This window comes from Girardinichthys multiradiatus, chromosome 7 (assembly GCF_021462225.1).
Source record: "Girardinichthys multiradiatus isolate DD_20200921_A chromosome 7, DD_fGirMul_XY1, whole genome shotgun sequence".
NCBI lineage: Eukaryota > Metazoa > Chordata > Actinopteri > Cyprinodontiformes > Goodeidae > Girardinichthys > Girardinichthys multiradiatus.
This window is the reverse complement of record NC_061800.1, coordinates 18,819,749-18,840,563: the sequence shown is the minus strand read 5'-3', so window position 1 is coordinate 18,840,563 and position 20,815 is coordinate 18,819,749. Positions and strand designations below refer to the sequence as shown.

The 20,815-nt window shown below is 45.2% G+C and overlaps 1 protein-coding gene across 3 annotated transcripts in view; it reads right to left on the bottom strand.

The window, feature by feature from the left end:
- Positions 1-20,815, bottom strand: part of si:dkey-100n23.5 (cyclic AMP receptor-like protein A) — an 82,022-nt gene that overhangs the window by 50,580 nt on the left and 10,627 nt on the right. For all 3 annotated transcript variants that reach the window (XM_047371384.1, XM_047371386.1, XM_047371385.1), the window contains 6 exons: positions 20,659-20,715; positions 20,508-20,568; positions 15,694-15,781; positions 11,876-11,965; positions 11,465-11,503; positions 103-181 (listed from right to left, as the gene is read on the bottom strand). In XM_047371384.1, coding sequence (XP_047227340.1) covers positions 103-181; positions 11,465-11,503; positions 11,876-11,965; positions 15,694-15,781; positions 20,508-20,568; positions 20,659-20,715 — 414 coding nt within the window. The remainder of the gene's footprint in view (positions 1-102; positions 182-11,464; positions 11,504-11,875; positions 11,966-15,693; positions 15,782-20,507; positions 20,569-20,658; positions 20,716-20,815) is intronic.

The window sequence follows — 20,815 nt, the reverse complement described above, 5'->3', positions numbered from 1 at the left end:
TTTATTTTCCCCTCAAATTGTGTCATTTTTCAGAATTTTAGATTGGACCTTGATTCTACTACGTTGGGTTAAGGTTATGCTAGATGAATGCAGAGGACTTACTCGGTTATTGGCCACACAGATGATCCTGGCATAGCAGCAGATCATGAGGAAGATGAGGCTGAAGAGAGGCACGTACCATCTGCAATGCACACATACAAAAAACTCTAAAAAACAAAGTGAGCAAAGGGAACCCAATTATATCGACTCCTGTGATGTTAGTTGTTTAGTTTGCTTGGCATCCTTTTTGACTTCAAGGACCATCCTAAGACAGAACAGTAATCTGGTATGAAACTGTTACCTTAGTTAACAGAAAATAAGGTAATAAGATGCTTTTAGCAGGATTATTTTTTGAGAAGGATTTTCTTGAATGGGTTTTGGTTTAAATTACTGGACGAAAGTTTCCCTTCTGTTTTTAACTTGAAACCTAGCATTACTTTAGTTTCTGGCCTTCCTAAAAATGTCATATAGAGAACAATTATTCACAGAAAATCATAATCAACAGCACAGTGTACAGAAGGGTAAAAGAACAACCCAAATTCAGTGTCTCGGAAAGTTTGAATATTACAAAAGATCAATAAAAAGGATATTTTAACCAGAAATGTCAGGCTTCTGAAAAGTATGTTCATTTCTATGCACTTAATACTTGGATGGGCCTCATTTTGCACAAATTACTGCATCAATGCAGCGTGGCGAGGAGGCAATCAGCCGGTTCTACTGACGTGTAACAGAAGCTCGGGTTGCTTTGATAGCAACCTTCAACTCACCAGTATTGTTTGATCTGATGTCTCTCATCTTCCTCTTGACAATCCTCCATAGATTCTCTAAATGGTTCTGGTCAGTCCAGTTTACTGGCCAATCAAGCACAGTAACATCATGATCAGGGAACCAGTTTTGGTACCTCTGGCAGTGTGGGCAAGTCCTACTGGAAAATGAAATCAGCATCTCCATAGAGCTTGTCAGCAGATGGAAGCAGAAAGTGCCCTACAACTCCCTGGAAGACAACTGCACTGACTGTGGACTTCAGAAAACCCAGTGGACCAACACCAGTAGTTGACATGGCACCCAAAACCATCACTGACTGGAAACTTGACTGGACTTCAAGCAACATGGATTCTGTGCCTCTTGCTTCTTCATCCAGACTCTGTGATCATGATTTTCAAATGAAATGAAAACTTCACTTTCATCTGAAAAGAGGACGTTGGACCACTGAGCAACAGCTCAGTTTTCTTACCACACTTTCTTCATGCACTCAGCTTTCTATTAATATGCTTGAGTACAGCACTCTCTCAGCAACCAGCTTCTTCAGCATTGACCTTTTGTGGCTTATTCTCCTATTGTGGAAAGTGCCAATGACTGTCTTCTGGACATCTGTCCAGTTAGCAGTCCGCTCCATGATCATGTAGACTACTGACCCAGACTGAGAGAACATTTAGAGGCTCAGGAAACCTTTGAAGGTGTTTTGAGTTAATTAGTCAATTTGAGTGTGACACCACTGGTTTCTAATATTTAACTTTTTCACAATATTCCAGTTTTCCGAGACACTGAATTTATGGGTTTTCGTTATCTGAAAGCCAAAAATATAAAAAATTACAAGAAATAAAGGCCTGAAATATTTCACGCTATGTCTAATAAATCTATATATTATATGAGAATAAATATCACACTTTCCGTGACATTCTAATATTTTGAGAAATACCTGTAAATAAAAAGAAAATATTGTGAAAGGTAACCGGATTGAATTTTTAAAGCACCTTTCTAGTCATACCTTCTACTCAAACCGCTTTACATTAGAGCCACATTCACCCAGTCGCACTCACAAAGTTGCACACATTAATACACATGTATGCAAATCAGCAGGAAACCTGGAGTTAGGGGTCTTGCCCCTGGGCAGATCGACATCCGCTCTTCTCACTGAGCCACAATTGCCCCATAAGAGTTAGAGACCTAAAAGAAACCTCATTGTTTAGCTGTGTGGTCAGCATGCCTTTGTCCACTTTCACTGCTGCAGCAGGCAGTTGTTTTCAGCAAAAAGGTCTAACATCCTGCAGGAAACTACTTGCTCAGCACCGAGCGATAGAGTGCTGAAAACAGCAGAGCATGAAAGGATAGTGTAAAATTTATCTTTATTAGAAACTCATTGTGACCAAAACAGAGCAAACAGAAGCTGAAATTCCTCTTTTTTCTGCAGTAGTGCAGACAACTACACAATCATTTGTTGAGAAATGTTCAGTGCCATGCAAAAGTATTTACACCCCTTGAACTTGTGGCAGCATCATGCTGTGAGAAAGCTGACATAGACTTTCCAAAAACTACTTCAGACTGTACCGCAAAGTACTGCCTCAGGAGGATTTTCTTTTCATGTCTTTTTGAAAGCCATAGATCCTTAATCTTGCACCTCTCAATTATGCTCTATTTTGTATTGATCTGTCATATAAAACCCCTATAAAAAAACCAAATATTGTGGTTGTAAAGGGAAAAAATGTGAGGGCATGAAGACGTTTTCAACGTACTGTAGTCTAAAAGATTATGAAATGTCAGTATTGTGTCCACAAATCACTCAGATGAGTGTTGAGGGCTATCACTGTAAAATAGATGCTGCATGGAGGACGCACAGTATGTAAATTAACAGGAGGAGAAGCCCTGACTAAGCACCTCTAGATGTCACTGCGTACAGTTTAAGAGCATTGAGAGGTAGAATAAAAGACTATGCCAGCAGAGTGACAATATTGGAACTACACAACATTCCTAAGGGATTGAGGTTTGCCAATCACAGGAGGCGTGGGTGCATAATATGTCAGGTATTTTGTGAGCGGATAAAAGGGAGTGAGGCGAGCAAAGGAAATGAGAGGCTGGCTTTGTTGGAGTGGCAGCCTTGTGTTGCGCAACCTCTTGGGAGGTGATGTAAGCCGCGAGGAGTTTCAACCTCTCCCTGTATTCACGAAACTGGTCTTTGTCTCGCTTTGATAGACAGTTCATGGTCGCCACAGTAACGCCGAGCAGTCATGACCGTGCCGTTTGGCACCTTTTGAGAACCTGGCACTGGGAAAGTCTATCATGTAAAAATGCAAGGTAGAGCGAAGGACAGCTGATGTACATTTTAAAGATATTTTTTTGGCACTAGTGGCCTTTATTTTTTATTTTTTTGACAGTAGGCAGACAGGAAAGAGGGGTAGAGAGAGGGGGAGACATTTGGCAAATGTCGCCGGGTCTGGGACTCGAACCCAGGACGGCCGCTTCGAGGACTGTAGCCTCTGTATATGGTCGCGCATTAACCCCCATACCATAAGCACCGCGCCCTGATGTACGTTTTAAAAGAGAAAAATGTTGAAGTGACATTTAAGACAAAGAGGGAGACTGAATTTGCCTTTGACCTATAAATGTGTGGACAGACTTTTTCAAAAGGAAAATGGATTGGGATTAAATATCCAACACTGACAGTGAAGTCCTTGGCATGAATCCTGTAAACTACATCTTTTAGACGCCTTTTAGAAGGCAAATACTGGGTCCTTGGCCTAATTTAGGCTTGCCCATGCTTGAGTCCCATGCCTAAGAACTGGAAGAAACTCACTGTGCACAATCAACTTAAACTTTTCACTAAAAGGAGAATCTGGGACGGCAGCACAAGGAGGGAGAATCTACGTTTTATACGTCGGTGCTTTCTGATGTTACAGAGAACATATTCATGCCAAGAAACACTCTCTGCCTTTAAACAATGTATGCGTCCCTGTAGATATGGAAAAATATGTCTTTCCAGACCTTATTCCCTATCCCATTGTATAAATGTGTCCTCCCTTATTTCCTTTCTTCCTGATGTTCTTTCTTCTGTTCTCTTGTTCTTCCTTGTTATCCTTCCTTTCTTCCTTGTGTCATTCCTTCTTTCCCTCACTTCTATCCTTTCTTACTTACCTCCTTGAGTCCTCTTTTCTTTTTATTACTTGCTACCTTCCTTAGACCCTTCTTTTGTTCCTATTTGTCTCTTCCTATCGTCCTTCCTTTATTCTTCTTTGTGTCATCTCTTGTTTCCTTCCTTACTTTCTACCTTGAGATGATCCTTCCTCCCTTTTTTCATTGTTCTTTCTTCCTTCCTTGATACCTTCCCTTTCTTCCTTCATTGTGACCTTTCTGCTTTTTATCAATGTGTACTTCTTTTCTTGAGACATTTTTCTTGCCTTCCTTCCTTCATTTTGACCTTCCTTTCATCTTTCACTGTACTCTTCCTTCCTTCCCTTCTTCCTTCATTGAGCCCTTCCCTTTAGTCCTTCATTTTGACCTTCCTTCCTTCTCTCCTTCATTCAGTGCATCCCTAGCCTTCCTTCATGTGCTCATCCTATCTTTTCTTTGTTGTTTGTCTGTGTTTCATCCACGTTCTTCCTTTAAATCTCGTCCTCTCTAGAGGTATCTGTCAGAAATTCATGGTGACAGTTTATTCCCTACTTGAAAATGGGTGTAAAGGACTGAGAACAGTTAAAATTAGATTCTGGAAAAGTATGGATTTTCTTCCACGAAAAACTGTCGTACGTCTGCCGCATGTGAACTTCTGCCAGGCTGAACACTGCCATGGGACAATGATGAAGGCAATTCAAAGAGGGAGACCTGCGAGAGCGTCACCTCTGTGTGATTTAATAACCTGCTCGCTGGAATAAACAGTGTCCAATTACGCCAGTGCCCGTCCCGTTAATGATGGAAAGACGAGTTGAGGGGGGTGGTGGAGGGGAGGCGGGCAGATTGACGGAGAGTGGGGGGTGGCCTTTTTAACGATAGTGTAGGGGGCTGTGAGGAGGAGAGAATGACAGGCGGCAGCTACAAAGTGCTCTAATTAGCATGATAATGATCTGCCATTAGAGTCCGCTGTGCTCTACAGCTGAGCACTACTCGAAGAGAGCAAGAGGGAGACAGAGAGGGAGAACGGAAAAGAAGCACAGAGTGGGCAGCAGATGATAAAAGTGAGGAGATGAATGGAGGTGAAAATATAAAGGTGGAAGACTAGGCGGTGGATTGTGGCTCACAATTAGAAAAAAAGCAATAAAAGAGAGCAGTTCTTGGTGATTAAAAACAGAGTGAAGGTGGGAATCAAAGCAACATCAGAAAGATGCTGCTCCTAACAAATCGACAACAGAAAGATGCATGAAATACAGAAGACCAGAGAGATGCTGTGGATGGCATGAGCCTGTCAGAAATGTCACCATCAATGAGAACAAATACGAACTCTTGTCTCTCGCATGGCCTGGCTTCTAGTGCTGTTTTACAAAGAAAAATAAGGCCTAACTGAAGGATTCAGCATACAGGAGATGAGAGCTTCGTAGGGACTAGCAGGTTGCTGCTTAACTGCAGCCATCAAGCTATTAGTTCTACTGCTCATCCACTGAGATGTGAAAGGAAAGCTGGTAAGAATGAAAAGAAAGGCGCACATGCATAAAATTAAAGCAGGGTGTGTTTAGAAAAGGTTGTACATCACTGAATGCCGCTATCTACAGTGTCTTGGAAAGGTATTCACACCTCTTTAACCTTTCCACGTTCTGCAACCACAAACTTCAATGACATTAAGTGGAATTTTATCTGACAGATCAACAGAAGGTCACTCATAATTGTCAGGTGTAGGGATATTAATACATGGTTTACAATTTCTCACAAATAAAAGTGAATTTTTGTTAACCCCCCTTTACTCTAATACCCCTGAATAAAGTCCAGTGCAACAGATTGAATTCATAAGTCATCTAGGTAATGGGGTAGTGGGGATGCTATTCTTTGGCAGGGACAGGGAAGCTTGTCGGAGTTGATGGGAACATGGACAGAGCTAAATACAGGAAAATCCTGGAAGAAAATGTGTTAGAGGCCGCAAAAGACTAGGGACCGAAGAGGAGGTTCACCTGAAAGCAGGACAATGACCCTAAACATACAGCCCGAGCTACAATGGAATGGTTTAGATCAAAGCATATTCATGTTTTAGAACGGCTGAGTCAAAGACCAGTTAAAACCACAACTTTATGGAAGCAGCTGAAGTAAAGTCTCAAGACCACACAGGACCAAAGTTGTGAAATTTGCCCTAGCCCCCCTCTTTGATCCGCCACCTTAACATGGTGGAGGGGTTTGAGTGCTCAAATGATCCTAGAGGCTATGTTGTCTGGGGCTTAAATGCAAACAGGCTCTAGGTGCTGAAAGCCCCACCCAGCCCCACCTGCCCCCATCACCCTCTGTGACTCCACAATTGACACTGTGGAATCTTTCCGCTTCCTGGGAACCATCATCTCCCAGGATCTCAAGTGGGAGCCAAACATCAGCTCCCTCATCAAGAAAGCCCAGCAGAGGATGTTCTTCCTGCGGCAGCTGAAGAAATTCAACCTGCCAAAGACTATGATGGTGCACTTCTACACAGCCATCATTGAGTCCATCCTCACCTCCTCCATCACCATCTGGTACGCCGCTGCTACAGCCAAGGATAAGGGCAGGCTGCAGCGTGTCATTCGGTCTGCTGAGAAGGTGATTGGCTGCAGTCTACTGTCGCTCCAGGAACTGTACACCTCCAGGACCCTGAAGCGGGCAGGGAAGATTCTGGCTGATCCCTCCCACCCCGGTCACAGACTCTTTGAGACTCTCCCCTCTGGCAGGAGGCTGCGGTCCATCCGGACCAAAACCTCACGCCACAAGAACAGTTTTTTCCCATCTGCCACCAGCCTGGTTAACAAAGCCCGGAAACCACACTGACACTGTCCCTTTCCCCCACACCCCCCCTTTTTTTGCTGACAGGACACCTGTAACCTGTAACTCTATGCGTTACATTAACGCTCAGCTTGGACTCCTGCTTACTTGCACTGCTTTACTTGCACAATGATCACCTGCACTGTTGTATTGCTCTTGCATCTTATACTGCTCTATATTTACTCTCACTCACTTAAAACTGTGCACTTATATTTATATTATATTGTAGATATGTTTGTACTGTTTAATTTGTATTGTATTGCACCGACTACGCCAAAACAAATTCCTTGTATGTCCAAAAACGTACTTGGCAATAAAGCTTTTCTGATTCTGATTCTGATTCTGAGGTGACGGGTCAGACAAAGAGCGGTTCAAAAACCCCTCATGACGACTATTAAATCGAGGCACGTGACGTCGCCCGGTATGGCGAAGCCGGGGTTCCACCCTGGAGCCAGGCTTGGGGTCGGGACTCATCGGAGAGCGCCTGGTGGCTGGGTTGCTTCTCGCGGGACCCGGCCCGGGCCAAGCCCGAACCAGAGACACGAGGCCATCCCACAGTGGGCCCACCACCTGCAGGGGGAACCGTGAGGGACCGGTGCAAAGAAGATTGGGCGGCGGACGAAGGTGGAGACCTCAGCAGCCCGATCCCCGGATGCTTAGGCTGGCTCTGGGGACGTGGAATGTCACCTCGCTGGGGGGGAAGGAGCCGGACCTTGTGCGGGAGGTCGAGAGATATCGACTAGAAATAGTTGGGCTTGCCTCCACGCACAGCGTGAGCTCTGGAACCCATCTCTTTGAGAAGGGCTGGACTCTCTTCTACTCTGGAGTGGCCCATGGGGAGAGGTGGCGGGCTGGTGTGGGTTTGCTTGTTGCCCCCCAGCTCAGCTGTCTCGTGTTGGGGTTTACCCCGGTGGATGAGAGGGTCGAATCCCTACGCCTTCGGGCTGGGGACAGGTCTCTGACTGTTGTTTCGGCATACGGGCCGAGCGGTAGTTTGGAGTACCTGGCCTTCTTGGCGTCCCTGTCGGGGTGCTGGATAGTGCCCCTCCCGGGGACTCCATTATTCTGCTGGGGGACTTCAACACCCACGTGGGAAACGACAGTGACACCTGGAAAGGTGTGATCGGGAGGAATGGCCTCCCCGATCTGAATCCGAGTGGTGCTTTGTTACTGGACTTCTGTGCTAGTCACGGATTGTCCATAATGAACACCATGTTCAAACATAAGGGTGTCCATCAGTGCACTTGGCACCAGGACACCCTAGGCAGGAGGTCAATGATCGACTTTGTTGTCGTAAGACTTGGCAGGCCCAAGCGCATAGTGAGGGTCTGCTGGGAACGTCTGGCGGAGCCCTTGGCCAGGGATGTATTCAACTCCCACCTCCGGGAGAGCTTTGACCAGATTCCGGAGGATGTTGGAGACATAGAGTCCGAGTGGACCATGTTCTCCGCATCTATTGTCGATGCTGCTGCCCGTAGCTGCGGCCGTAAGGTCTGCAGTGCCTGTCGCGGCGGCAATCCCTGAACCCAGTGGTGGACACCGGCAGTAAGGCACGCTGTCAAGCAGAAGAAGGAGTCCTATCGGCTGTGGTTGGCTTGTGGGACTCCTGAGGCGGCAGACGGGTACTGTGAGGCCAAGCGTGCTGTGGCCCGGGCTGTGGCAGAGGCAAAAACTCAGGCCTGGGAGGAGTTTGGTGAGGCCACGGAGAAGGACTACCGGTTGGCCTCGAATAGATTCTAGCAAACCATCCGCCGCCTCAGGAGGGGGAAACAGTGCTTCGCCAACACTGTTTACAGTGGGGGTGGGAGGCTGCCGACCTCAACTGGGGACATTATCGGGCGGTAGAAGGAGTACTTCGAGGATCTCCTCAATCCTGCCATCATGCATTCCCTGTTGGAAACAGAGGCTGGGGACTCGGGGTTGGACTCTTTCATCACCCAGGCTGAAGTCACCGAGTTCGTTTTAAAAGCTCCGTGGTGGCAGGGCTTCGGGGGTGGATGAGATCCGCCATGAGTACCTCAAGTCTCTGGATGTTGTGGGGCTGTCATGGTTGACACGCCTCTTCAACATTGCGTGGTGGTCGGGGACAGTGCCTCTGGACTGGCCGATTGGGGTGGTGGTCCCCCTTCGTAAGAAGGGTGACCGGAGGGTGTGTTCAAACTACAGGGGCATCACACTCCTCATCCTCCCTGGTAAGGCCTATGCCAGGGTATTGGAGAGGAGAGTCCGGCCAATAGTCGAACATCAGCTTCAGGAGGAGCAGTGTGGTTTTCGCCGTGGAAAACCGGACCAGCTCTATACCCTCTAGAGGGTACTCGAGGGTTTATGGGAGTTTGCCCAACCGGTCTACATGTGTTTTGTGGACCTGGAGGAAGCATTCGACTGTGTCCCTTGTGATGCCCTGTGGGGGGTGCTCCAGGAGTATGGAGTCAGGGGCCCTTTATTAGGGGCCATCCGGTCTCTGTACAAGCGGAGAAGGAGTTTGGTCCGCATTGCCGGCACTAAGTCGGACCTGTTCTTGGTGCATGCTGGACTCCAGCAGGGCTGCCCTTTGTCACAGGATTTCTAGGCATAGCCAAGGGCCGGAGGGGGTCTGGTTTGGGGACCAGTGGATTTCGTCTCTTCTTTTTGCGGATGACCTGGTCCTGCTGGCCCCCTCTAGCTTAGACCTACAGCATGCACTGGGGCGGTTCGCAGCCGGGTGTGAAGTGGCTGGGATGAAGATCCGCTCCTCCAAGTCCGAGGCCATGGTTCTCGACCGGAAAAGGGTGGCTCGTCCTCTTCAGGTTGGAGGGGAGTTCCTGCCTCAAGTGGAGGAGTTCAAGTATCTCGGGGTCTTGTTCACAAGTGAGGGAAGAATGGAGCGGGAGATCGACAGATGGATCGGTGCGGCTGCCGCAGTAATGGGGGCGTTGTGCCGGTCCGTTGTGGTGAAGAGAGAGCTGAGCCGGAAAGCGAAGCTCTCGATTTACCGGTCGGTCTACGTTCCTACCCCCACCTATGGCCATGAACTTTGTGTCATGACCGAAAGAACGAGATCCCGGATACAAGCGGCCGAAATGAGCTTCTTCCGTAGGGTGGCCAGGCACTCCCTTAGAGATAGGTTGAGGAGCTCAGCCATCCGAGAGGGGCTTGGAGTAGAGCCGCTGCTCCTCCACATCGAGAGGAGCCAGTTGAGGTGGCTCGGGCATGTATACCGGATGCCTCCTGGATGCCTTCCTCAGGAGGTGTTCCAGGCATGTCCCACCGGGAGGAGGCCCAGGGGACGGCTGAGGACACGCTGTGGGGACTATGTCTCTCGGCTGGCCTGGGAACGCCTTGGGCTCCCCCCGGAGGAGCTGGAGGAGGTGTCTGGGGAGAGGGTCGTCTGAGTGTCTCTGCTGAATCTGCTGCCCCCGCGACCCGGTCCCAGATAAGCGGAAGACGACGAGTACGAGTACATATTCTAATATGTTCCAATCTGGGCAGATGTACTTAGAGGTAATGTTTCTGTCTCTAAAGCGACACATAAAAGATAAACAAAAGGTCTCACAGATTCATTTGTGAATGTCATTTTCACAGCTGTATGACAGCGGTGTCGATGACACACACCAACGGGGGACATCTTAAGGGTGGTGACTCAGCTAAGCTCCGGCGCTTCCATTTGCTGACTCAGCCCCTGAAACTCTGCACCTCCATCACACACACACACACACACACACACACACACACACACACACACACACACACACACTAACAGCGCTGTCCTCTGCTTTTTATTCACCTTCCTCTTTCATCCCCTTTCACACCCTCCTCCTCCAAAGCTCCCCTGTCTCCTATGTTCTGTCTACGCGCTTCGCTGAGCTCTGATGAAGACACACTACGAAGCGGGGGGGCAGAAACGAGGACAATCTATTTCTCTCGCTCTCCCCCCTCTCCTGCTCCGAAGCCCCTCTTTCCCCTCTTGTGCTGAGTAATTCCCTGTCTCACTAACTGTATCCCGTATGCCATCCCTCCCGCCTATTTCATTTGTCACCTTTAACATCGCACACCTTGGCCTCCCACATGCTGCTGGCAGGGTGTGCGTATGTGTGTGTGTGCTTTTTTTCCCCTTCTTCTTGACGGGTGCTGCCTTGGCCTCTAATCTCTAGTCTGGTTTGATGTAATTAGAGCTAATGAAGAATCCCTGATCCTCCGAGTGCCGCGTCCCCCTGGGCCACAACAGCGTGGAAAAACCAGACAGAGCCGGGGAGCAGAAGAGCGCTGATAAAAGAGACACGAGCTCGTTTAGCACAGCTGATAGCTGTGTGCGGTTCTCCGTTTGTCTGTGTGAGCCTGCCTCTGTGTGCGTGTGTGCTTATTTGTTTTAAAAGATTGATTCCCTGTTGATGCTGCAAGCAGCAATGCGATTACCTTGGCTCGTAGAGGGGAGCCGTGTGCTTGTGCGTGTATGTGTGTTTAAGTATGTGCACAGCGGGGATTGGCAGGGCACTCGCAGACTTAGGACCAGCTGCAGAAAGCAGCAGACAGGCATAATCCGTCATAGCCGTCCTAAACAGTTAAAACCACAACGTAGCGACTCCACTAAATCGGACGAAGCGGAGGGAGACACACGTACTTCAAGGAGGCGGGGGTGGGCTCCCCTGACATGTAACCCTTCACTTTTCCCCGCAGAGAGAGAAACTCCCCCTGCTCCTCCCAGCTTTGGGGGAAAGCTTTGATGGCAGCGCTGAAAGGGTCTACTTACATCCCAAATCTCCAGGCTACGTGACCGTCTGTGATCCAGCTGGGGAGAAGAGAGAGAGAGAAACAGAAAGAGGGGAGAGCGATGAGCGAGTTACAGGCAGAGCGGAAGTGGAGACTTGTGTGACTACAGAGAGGAAAAAGCCGCGCAGCTGCAGCTATTAATAAGCGGAGAGTGGAAAGAGAGAGCCGAGCCCGGAGATTACGGCTCTGTCCCAATTCTCATTCCACCACCTCCTCATCTTGGCCTCTTCCCCTCTTTCCCTCTCACCCCTACCAGCAGATAGCTTACTGAGATCAGATGCGCTAATAAATGCCAATTTTTGAACTCCTATTTAGGTGGACCCAGAGCTAGAACAAGGATAGAACCGTGGCCTCATCATACACGGTGTCAAGGATGTTTGGAGGTACTCACCACCATGCTCCTGCGGTGCCGTAGTAACCCTTCAGCAGCGGCAAAGAGGCCATGACCAGAGGTACCCCCCACGCCATCAGGTGGTAATACCTGATAAAAACCAGACATTTATCTCATTATGAAAGCAGACAGAAAACAGTTTTGCCCATAATAATAAAAAAAAACTGTCTAAGAATAAATCATTGTTTTCATTCTTTAGTTCAACCCTTTTGTTAGCATTGCCATCAGGGTCATTTTTCATGTACCGACAAACGTCTATACAGCCAGACAGCCATTTACTCATGCTGATATAAACTATAATTACCCTAACTGTTGGAGACAAGATGATTTTCAAAGGAAATATTTATTTGGATAAAAGCTGCAAACAGGGTGAGAGTTCCTACTCAGCATATCCCTTGCAAAAGTATTCACACCCTTTGAACTTTTAAAATTTGCCTAATTACTTACATCATTGTATTTAACTGAGAACAACAAGACCAAAAAAGAGGTGCTGGGCAATTTTGAAGAAAAAGGATGCATGACATTCAATCTTTTGTAAATAAAAACCAAATATTGGGGGTTGCATTTGAGTCTATACTTCGTGGTATGTGTATTCATAGCTGCAGACCGACATTATTGCTCATTCTCCTTTGCAAAACAGCTCAAGATCAGGCCGCCTAGTTGGGGAGCATCTGTAAATATTAATTTTCAAGTCTGAAAGCTTTTGCAGCGTCCGACAGGTTTTCTTCCAGGAGCATGATGCTGCCACCACCATGTTTCACTATGGGGCTGATGTGTTCAGGGTGATGGGCAGGGTTAGTTTTTCTGCCACCTGTAGTGTTTTGCACGTAGGCCAAGAAGTTACATTTGAATCTGACCAGAGCACTTCTTCCACATCATTATGTCTTTCTTTCAACAACAGCTTAATTCTTGCGGCCAGAATTGTGGAGTATATGTCTGATATAGGTCATGTTGACAGATTCTTCCACCTGACCTGTGGATCTCCGCAGCTGCTCCAAAGTTACCAGGGGGCTATTGCCTGACTCTCTGAATAACGCTCTCCTTGTCTGACCAGTCAGTAAAGGTGGACGGCCCTGTCTTGGTAGGTTTGGAGCGTGCAACATTGTTTTTATTTCTGGATGACTGATGGAACCATATCCCGTGAGATTGGACTTCAGGATGCTGTTTGCATGACGCACGTTTCAGATTTTGACATTTAAAAACCAACGTATCATTTTGCTTCCACATCCCAAATATGTGGGATTTTGCGCAAGTCTGTCACATAAAATCCCTTTAAAACACATAGAGGTTACAAGGCATTTGAAAACGAAGCTTTTTTCATCATGTAGAAAAAAAACAAGACTTGAGCTCTGTACCTTTTTAAGGTAAAAAGTTAAAGAGGCTGCAGAGACTCATAACTGAAATACAATAGCACCAGTGGCGGCCTTTAAAAACGTCGGTGTAGGTAAGTGTGTGTGTCAGATGAGGTTTGTGGCCCAGTGGCTTGGGCGCCTGTGTTCGGAGTCGATACTTTATAGAGCGTACAGCGCTGCATGGTCAATAGAGTGGAAGTCCTCCCCGACTTGTTCCAAGTACGGTCAATCGAGCAGTAGTGACACGGCTGACACGCTTTCGATTCCCCTCGAGTGATGTGCCACACAGACACACACGTTCTGTTACTCTACGACAGAGGGTCGAGCTAGGCGCCACTCGAAGCCCTCCACCTACCTCTGACTGACAGCACAGCGAGTGCGCGGCAGGTGGCGGGGGAAAGTGACGGCGGTGGGTTTAAATAGTCAATCGGAAGGTGGGTGGGAATCCAGATGGAGGTTGTGTTTGGAACGAACATGAGAGGACTTGGGAATAGTGGGAGGAAATGGGAAACATTTGGAGAAAGAAAGGCACACAGAAAAGAAATAATAAACAGAAAGTCAGAGAGGCGATGTGATTTATAAAAACAGGGATGTATTGCCAGCACATGGCTGCAATAGACTGTGGGGGGAGGGGGCGATGTGGTTGTCAGGAAATCATTGTCGAGAGCTACTTCCTCGCCACAACCCAACTTCACGAACGCCTCCCAGGGCCTTTGAGGGGGAGATGACGAAGTCCAGAGCTGCACACAACATGGGCTTAATGAGGCACAGCAGGATGGCTCAGCGCTCAGCTTTCCACACACACACACACACACACACACACACACACACACACACACACACACACACACACACACACACACAGCCCTCACAAGGCACAATCTCATTTCCCACCGCCTCACATTACCTTTTCTCTCCCACTCCTCCGTCTTCAGCTATCTTTCTCGTCTCTCATCACACAGTCTTTCCCTGCATTTGTACGTTCTTAGAGACACATACAGATCTCTACCCGTGCATGCACGATCCAACTCCCTACCCTCTCTTGCATCCGCTTCAATCATTCTTAGATCATAAAACCTCCACTCTCTGTCTCCTCTGGCGGTTTGTTCATTCATAAACCATCGAGCTGAGCCTTCAACTGAGTCGAGCAATACTGTGGGTGTGAAAGCCAGAGCGCGGGTGGAAGGTTGGGTTAAAGGGGCCCGAGGGGTAATTGCGCATGCATGCAAAGCTGAACCCCACCTGCCAAAACACATAAACTTATCACAGGTTTCTTTATTTCTGCCATAATTCCATTCTTTATCTGTAGTTTTCAGGCCTGTTTTTGAATTATGAATACAAACATTTGCTATGAACTTATGACAGATCTTTTCTACTGTGGTTACAATTCAAATATGAAATTGACTGAATGGCTGGCTGGAAAACAAGTTCTGGAAATGTCCAAATCTCCCACACTGCATTTACTTTTTCACTAAAAGAAATATGATTCCAGATTTCATATTTTCGACTCTGTGTTGGAACCCTGTTATCACAGTTTGGTCAGCACACAGCAGCTCCACTGACACCTCGACTCTGCCTCATTTTAACCTGTTTTCTTTGCTCCTTCACGTTATGGGTGACCAGGCACAAACACCCAAAACAAATCTCCTCCCACCATCCTCCCTCTGGTGTTACATGACATATGTGGCTTTGAATCAAACTGATTCTTGCCTCCTCGTTGGCCCTTCCAGTGCGCACATAAAGCCATCTCCTTATGAGTTATATCACCATTATATTGTATGGCTTATTACTAATCAATGCAGGAAAACCCCCATGGGTGGTGGTGGTGGTGGTGGTGGAGAACCCACATAAGGTGTTTTTTTTCCAAGCCGAAAGCATAAACAAAACAAAACTTGTAATGAAGGTGGATAATTTTTTCTGCCTTTAACTTTTTTTTTTAAATTTATTCTGTGTGCTTCTGCCAACAAATAATGGCACTAATTTTCAAGATGGAGGGAATATTACACACACATTCAGGCAAACTCACACGTTGCTGTGAAAAGTTCTCATGGGAGTACGAGCGACGGCAACACGGAGGCAAAAAGCGTGAAGACGGGTGCACACACACATTAAGACACACTTAACGGCTGACATTCACTCCCATTTCAATTTGAGAGGAAGAGGAGAAGGGGAGGGGGGGGGGGGGGGGGCAGTCTGCGCTCTGTGGGGAGACACATGCTACTGTGGACCAAACACAAACACATAAAGGACGCACTTTAAACAAAACAGGAAGCAAATATAAGCAGAGTGGGAGATGAGGAAAGCACCACTTGATAGCAGACATTGAAATCATTCAAAGAATAAAAGGGGGTTCATTTAATTGCTCTTCCCTCCTTTCTGTTGCACTCTTTGCTTTTTTTAATCAGTTTTAAAAGCATTAAAAATTAAACAGGTACTTTTAAAGCGACAACAGGCCGAATTACTCACATCTCATATCTGTTGGTGCTTATTTCCCTGACCAGGTTCAGATACAGATTCAGGGTAATGAGGCAAACCCAGGCCAAGGCACTCCAGTCTGCAGAGAGAAAAACACCAAGGTCAAATTACAGCCTAGCTCGCCGCCACACACCATGCACCTGCAGACGTGTGTCCAAACATACACGTGCCTGCGTGTGACAGTCTGTGTGTGTGTGTGTGTGTGTGTGCCTGCGTTCCACTTTTGATAAATGAAGGCCCGTTCTGCAGTAATATGAGGGAAACCTGTAGCTTAGGGTGATGGATGAGAGACGGGAGCTCACGGAGAGATAATGATGAAGTGTGGAAGCGCAGGAGGAGATAACAGGAGAGAGGAGACTGGAGGGGGGAGAGGGGGTTGCAAGGGATGATGGTGGGTGGGAAGACAGAGAGGACATGGGCGAAGGAGGAGGAACATTCAGTCAGTGGAACGGATGAACGCATACACATTCTACAAACTATTCATACCTCTTTTCTACATTTTGTCATATACCCACAGATTTCAACATATTTTATTGTTTTTTTATGCAGTCTGCCACAAGCTATGCAAGGGACACAGCAAACATGCAAGACAGAAGCATCATGTTATGGGTATGCTTTTCTTTAGCAGGCGCAGGGATTTCTTTATGTAAAAATCTTTCAAAACCAGTTATATTTCCTCCGACTTCAAAATCCTGTCCTACCTTCTCCTGCTCTATTAAACCAAATCCCATTTAGAAACACTGAAGTTTGTTGTAATGTGAGAAAGTGAGAATTGATACTTGTGCAAGTCACTGCATTCAGCCCTGAAAGCCTTTTCCGACCTTCATATTTACCCATTTTGCGCAGTCAGGGTACGTGTGCACGCACACACAAATATACTGTACAGCACCCACACTCCTCTTATGTTTAAGCAGCATTTGAAATGAGCAATATCTAAGCCAGAACCGTTATTATCACAATAAGTCACAATTACTGTCATTGCAAATGTGCCTTATGTAACCAGAAAGCAGCAGAAGCCTTTCTTTAGCTTAACAACACAGAGCTCAGCCTACCTACCTGTCCTGGTGCTGCCCTCCTCCTTCCATCTTCCATCATTCCAAACACATTTAATAATATTTGGTCCTCGGAGTTAAAAGCTGATTTAAGCCAACCTGAAATGCCACCTTTGCAGAAAGAAAAAAAATCCTTCCTGGAAACTACATTTGGCACCACAACTACAAAGAATGTTTGCATTCGTTTCACCTGTACAGGCTCCAGGTAATTCTCTGTTACATAACATTCTGTTCTGTCATTCGACCATAGCTCCAAAAAAACCAAACAACTAGACTTCAGGTCTTGTAGTTGAAGATGTTTCGCTCGTCAACCAAAGGGTTTTCTTAGTTTAAAGCTGGTGAGGGAGAAGTTCCAAGCTTTAAAGCTGTTTGGGATGTACACATCTAAATTCACATGCAGATTGGACACCCCTGACAAAAGGACGTTGTTAGTGCAGTTGTTGGATCACAGAGATGTTCTGGTCACATGCAAGAAGGCATGAATTGATTTAAAACCAACTGTGAATAAGGTTTAATGTGTTTGACAGCTGAAATCTGAGGCCTCCTCCTCTGTTTAGAGTTGGTTTCTCTCATTTGACGTAAATGGCCTCCTTCACCCCTCTCTCAAACCATCTATCTTCACAAGAATATCATCCATCTTGGACTATAGCCATCACCTCATGCACAGGATGATTGTGTAATACTGAAATTGCTTATTCAGGGCTTTTCACGGTCTGACTCACCATCAGTAAAACAATTCCTGGAACACTACAGAAAAACAGGGTTGAACCACTCCCATAACATTAACTAAACTTTATTTTTTTAAGAGAACATAGTTTGGATGTTTTGCACCCATCAACATGTCAGCAAAAGGACTACAAGTTGAAAAAGCTCTATAAGAATGAAGGGCATGAACTTGTTCAGCACACATGTTTTTATCTTACAGAAGTGTGTTTTCTAGAGAACCTTTATTTTAAAAAGTATTTTTAATGTAAGTCTAAGGCCATAGTATGCTAAAGCTAACATTAATTCTTGTATAGGCATGAAATTTGCACATTTGCACTTTTTCCAGTCACAAAAAACATGGTGTAAAAAAAAGTTAAAGCAGAGCCCCACATTTCTCTTTAAGAGAGCCCCATTTTAAAGAGATAGTTGGCAAGATTCAAGCAGCATGTCTGTTAAGCAGCAGACTGCAGGCTAGCTAGCAGAGTAGAAAGCCTCATTAATTAACCAGCTGATATTGTGTTATTTTATAAAGCGCAGAACAACATTTTATACTCTGCACAATAAACTAATAATACATTTTGCAAGGCTTTACTTTTATTCTATACGTTTGCTTGGATGTATGCATCAAAATAACAATAAATGTAACACCTAACATTATTTTAACTAAAATGATAAATATGTTGCATTATTTCAGCAGACGCAGGTATAATTTTTCATTCTCTGTTTGAAAAAAAGCATTTAGATCATGTTACACAGTTTTGGTTTGAATAAATTACTGTGATATTTTTACTCATGCTCATACTGGCTCATGCCTTGACATGGCACCCTGTTACTTTATAAGACTCTGCCAAAAAAGCAGTAATATTAGATGGCTGCAGCTGAAAGCATGTGTAAGCCTATTTTAAACAGTCAATTATGTAATCTTGAGAAACTGGCCTACTGTGACTGTTATCAACCAGAGAAAACTGACACCTGTTCTTCTGATATACACCCACACCTTTACATTTCACCAAACTCTAACCCTCACGAAACCCAGTAAGTCATCATGGAGTTACAATGGTCTTGTAAGAAAAATGTGTTTTGTCAACGTAAATATAAGCAAACAGAGGTCAGACGTTCCCGTGTAGGTCAAATGCTTTTAAAGTGAAACTCCTTGTTTAAATTTAATTGGGTAAGGTACTTATAAGTACTCTGTATCTTGCTAGAGAACCATTAATTTGAACTTTTACAGCATTATTTTTGCAACTGTTACAGTCTTAATCACTCAGTTTTCTATTAAATTTCTGAGTACTGATTTGTTTTATAAGGTGTGTAATTGGCTGTTGACCCCTCAATGTAAATGGGATAAGTACTCAGATGTAATTCCCACCTGTCTGCTTCAATTAAACAGAAATGACATGGCAAAAAGGACTTGGCTCTCCACTGGAACTGGTCATTCATCAATGCAGCAACTAATGGGCCCACGGTAACTATGGAGGGGCTGCAGGGATCCACCATTCAGGTGGGAGAATCCGTCAACGTGAAAACTAATAGTTATGTAGTCTACAAATCTGGCCTTTATGCAAGAGTGGTAGAAACAAAGCCACTGTTTGAACAAAACAATAAGAAATCCAGTTTGTAGTATGCCACAAGTCAAGGAAGAATGCAAGCCTGTGAATGAAGGTTATCTGGTTGGTTTAGACTATTTTTGGTCTATATACAAAATGCCACGTATGACAAAAACCTAACACTGAACTTCACCCTGGTAGTGGAAATATAGTGTGGGGGATGGGATTTGGATGGAGCCAAATACAGGATAATACTGAAAGACTTGCAAACGACTTGAAACTGAATGGAGGTTCAGACCTTACTCCAATCCAATTGAGAATCTGACAAGGTTTTAATTTAAATTTTTACAGACGCTCTCCATCCAATATCTGTTCAAGCTTGAGCTATTTTGCTAAGAGGAATGGGTAAAAGATTAAGTCTCCAGATGTGCAAACTGATAGGGACATACTCAGAAAGACTTGCAGCTGTGCAGCACAAGATGATCCTACAAAATGTTGCCTCAGTTTGCTGCATACAAATGCATGCCAAACCTTTTTTGGAAAAATGTTTGAAAATGATGCATTACTTTCTTACAATTTAAAATAATGCATGACTTTGTGTTGATCTATCCCATAAAATTGTAATAAAATACATTAAAATTGTTATTTGACAAACTGTGGAACGGTTTAAGGGGACAAGAATCATCCTGCAAGAGACTCTATCATTTACTGATGCCCTTATCTTCTTCTGAATTACCAAGAACTAACCAGCTGCTGCTGCGTTTCTATGTCTGGTTTATTTTGGTTGCTAATGGAGCTACCCTTTTCAGATTTTTTGTTCCTAAACATCAAATCAATCAGACATGACACTGACACAGTTAGTTGGCATTTTTGAGCTACACAAAGCAATGTCTGAAAGTAGATATCTCATGCTTTTTGAGGATTTCCAAGTTAAGAAGCCAACAATCTGTAATTCACTTAGAGCTGGATTGGTACATCTCAAGCTATAAACAGACAAATATCATGAATTTGGCCATTTGTGGCAAACTCTCTGACCTTTGGAAGCAGATTTGACCTGCCTTGAATCAGGAGTTAAATTAGAGGGAGTTTGATAAGACTGGTTGAACAACTGTACAGTGTGATCATATTATGGCAATACGTTAATTACTTATACTTCAAAAATTGTAATATTGTTAAGTATTTACTTCAGTCGAAGCATAAAAACATTTATTGGCTCCCCAAAATAGTATTATGGACTTAAACATGATTCTTTAACTGAAACCATCAGTTTATTATATAATAAACTCACACTATGGCCTACATCATTTCAGGAAAAAACTTCCAATTTGTGTAGGCACATTTTGCTTTGGAGCGATAAAAAGGACTTGACAAAGAAATATTATTTGCTATGGTGATATATGAGCTCGGCATCAGGCGTGTGTTAGATCGTTGCTATTTTCTCCGCTCCTCACTCGACTCGTGCGAACCGTGCCAGTAAGCAATTAATTTAAGTCTGTCTTACCGAAATATGTCAGCCACCAGGCCTGGAAGTCACAGAGAGATCCCTCTGGATGGGTTTCACCCTGGAGAATGAGAGAGAAGCAGCATGGGAAAGCATAAAAAAAAGACTCAACCACAGTCTGCTTTTAGTGTAACAGACAAGAGTAACTCACCATGACATATGCTATGCTGTCGAAGAAGGCGGCGACAGTCAGGCTGAGAATCATCTTCTACAGCATGAAAATTTAAGAGAAAGACATGAAGAAGGATTTTCAAACACAACATCATGAGTGAAAATGCCTGAGTGCATTTATGTTCGCATACAGGGAA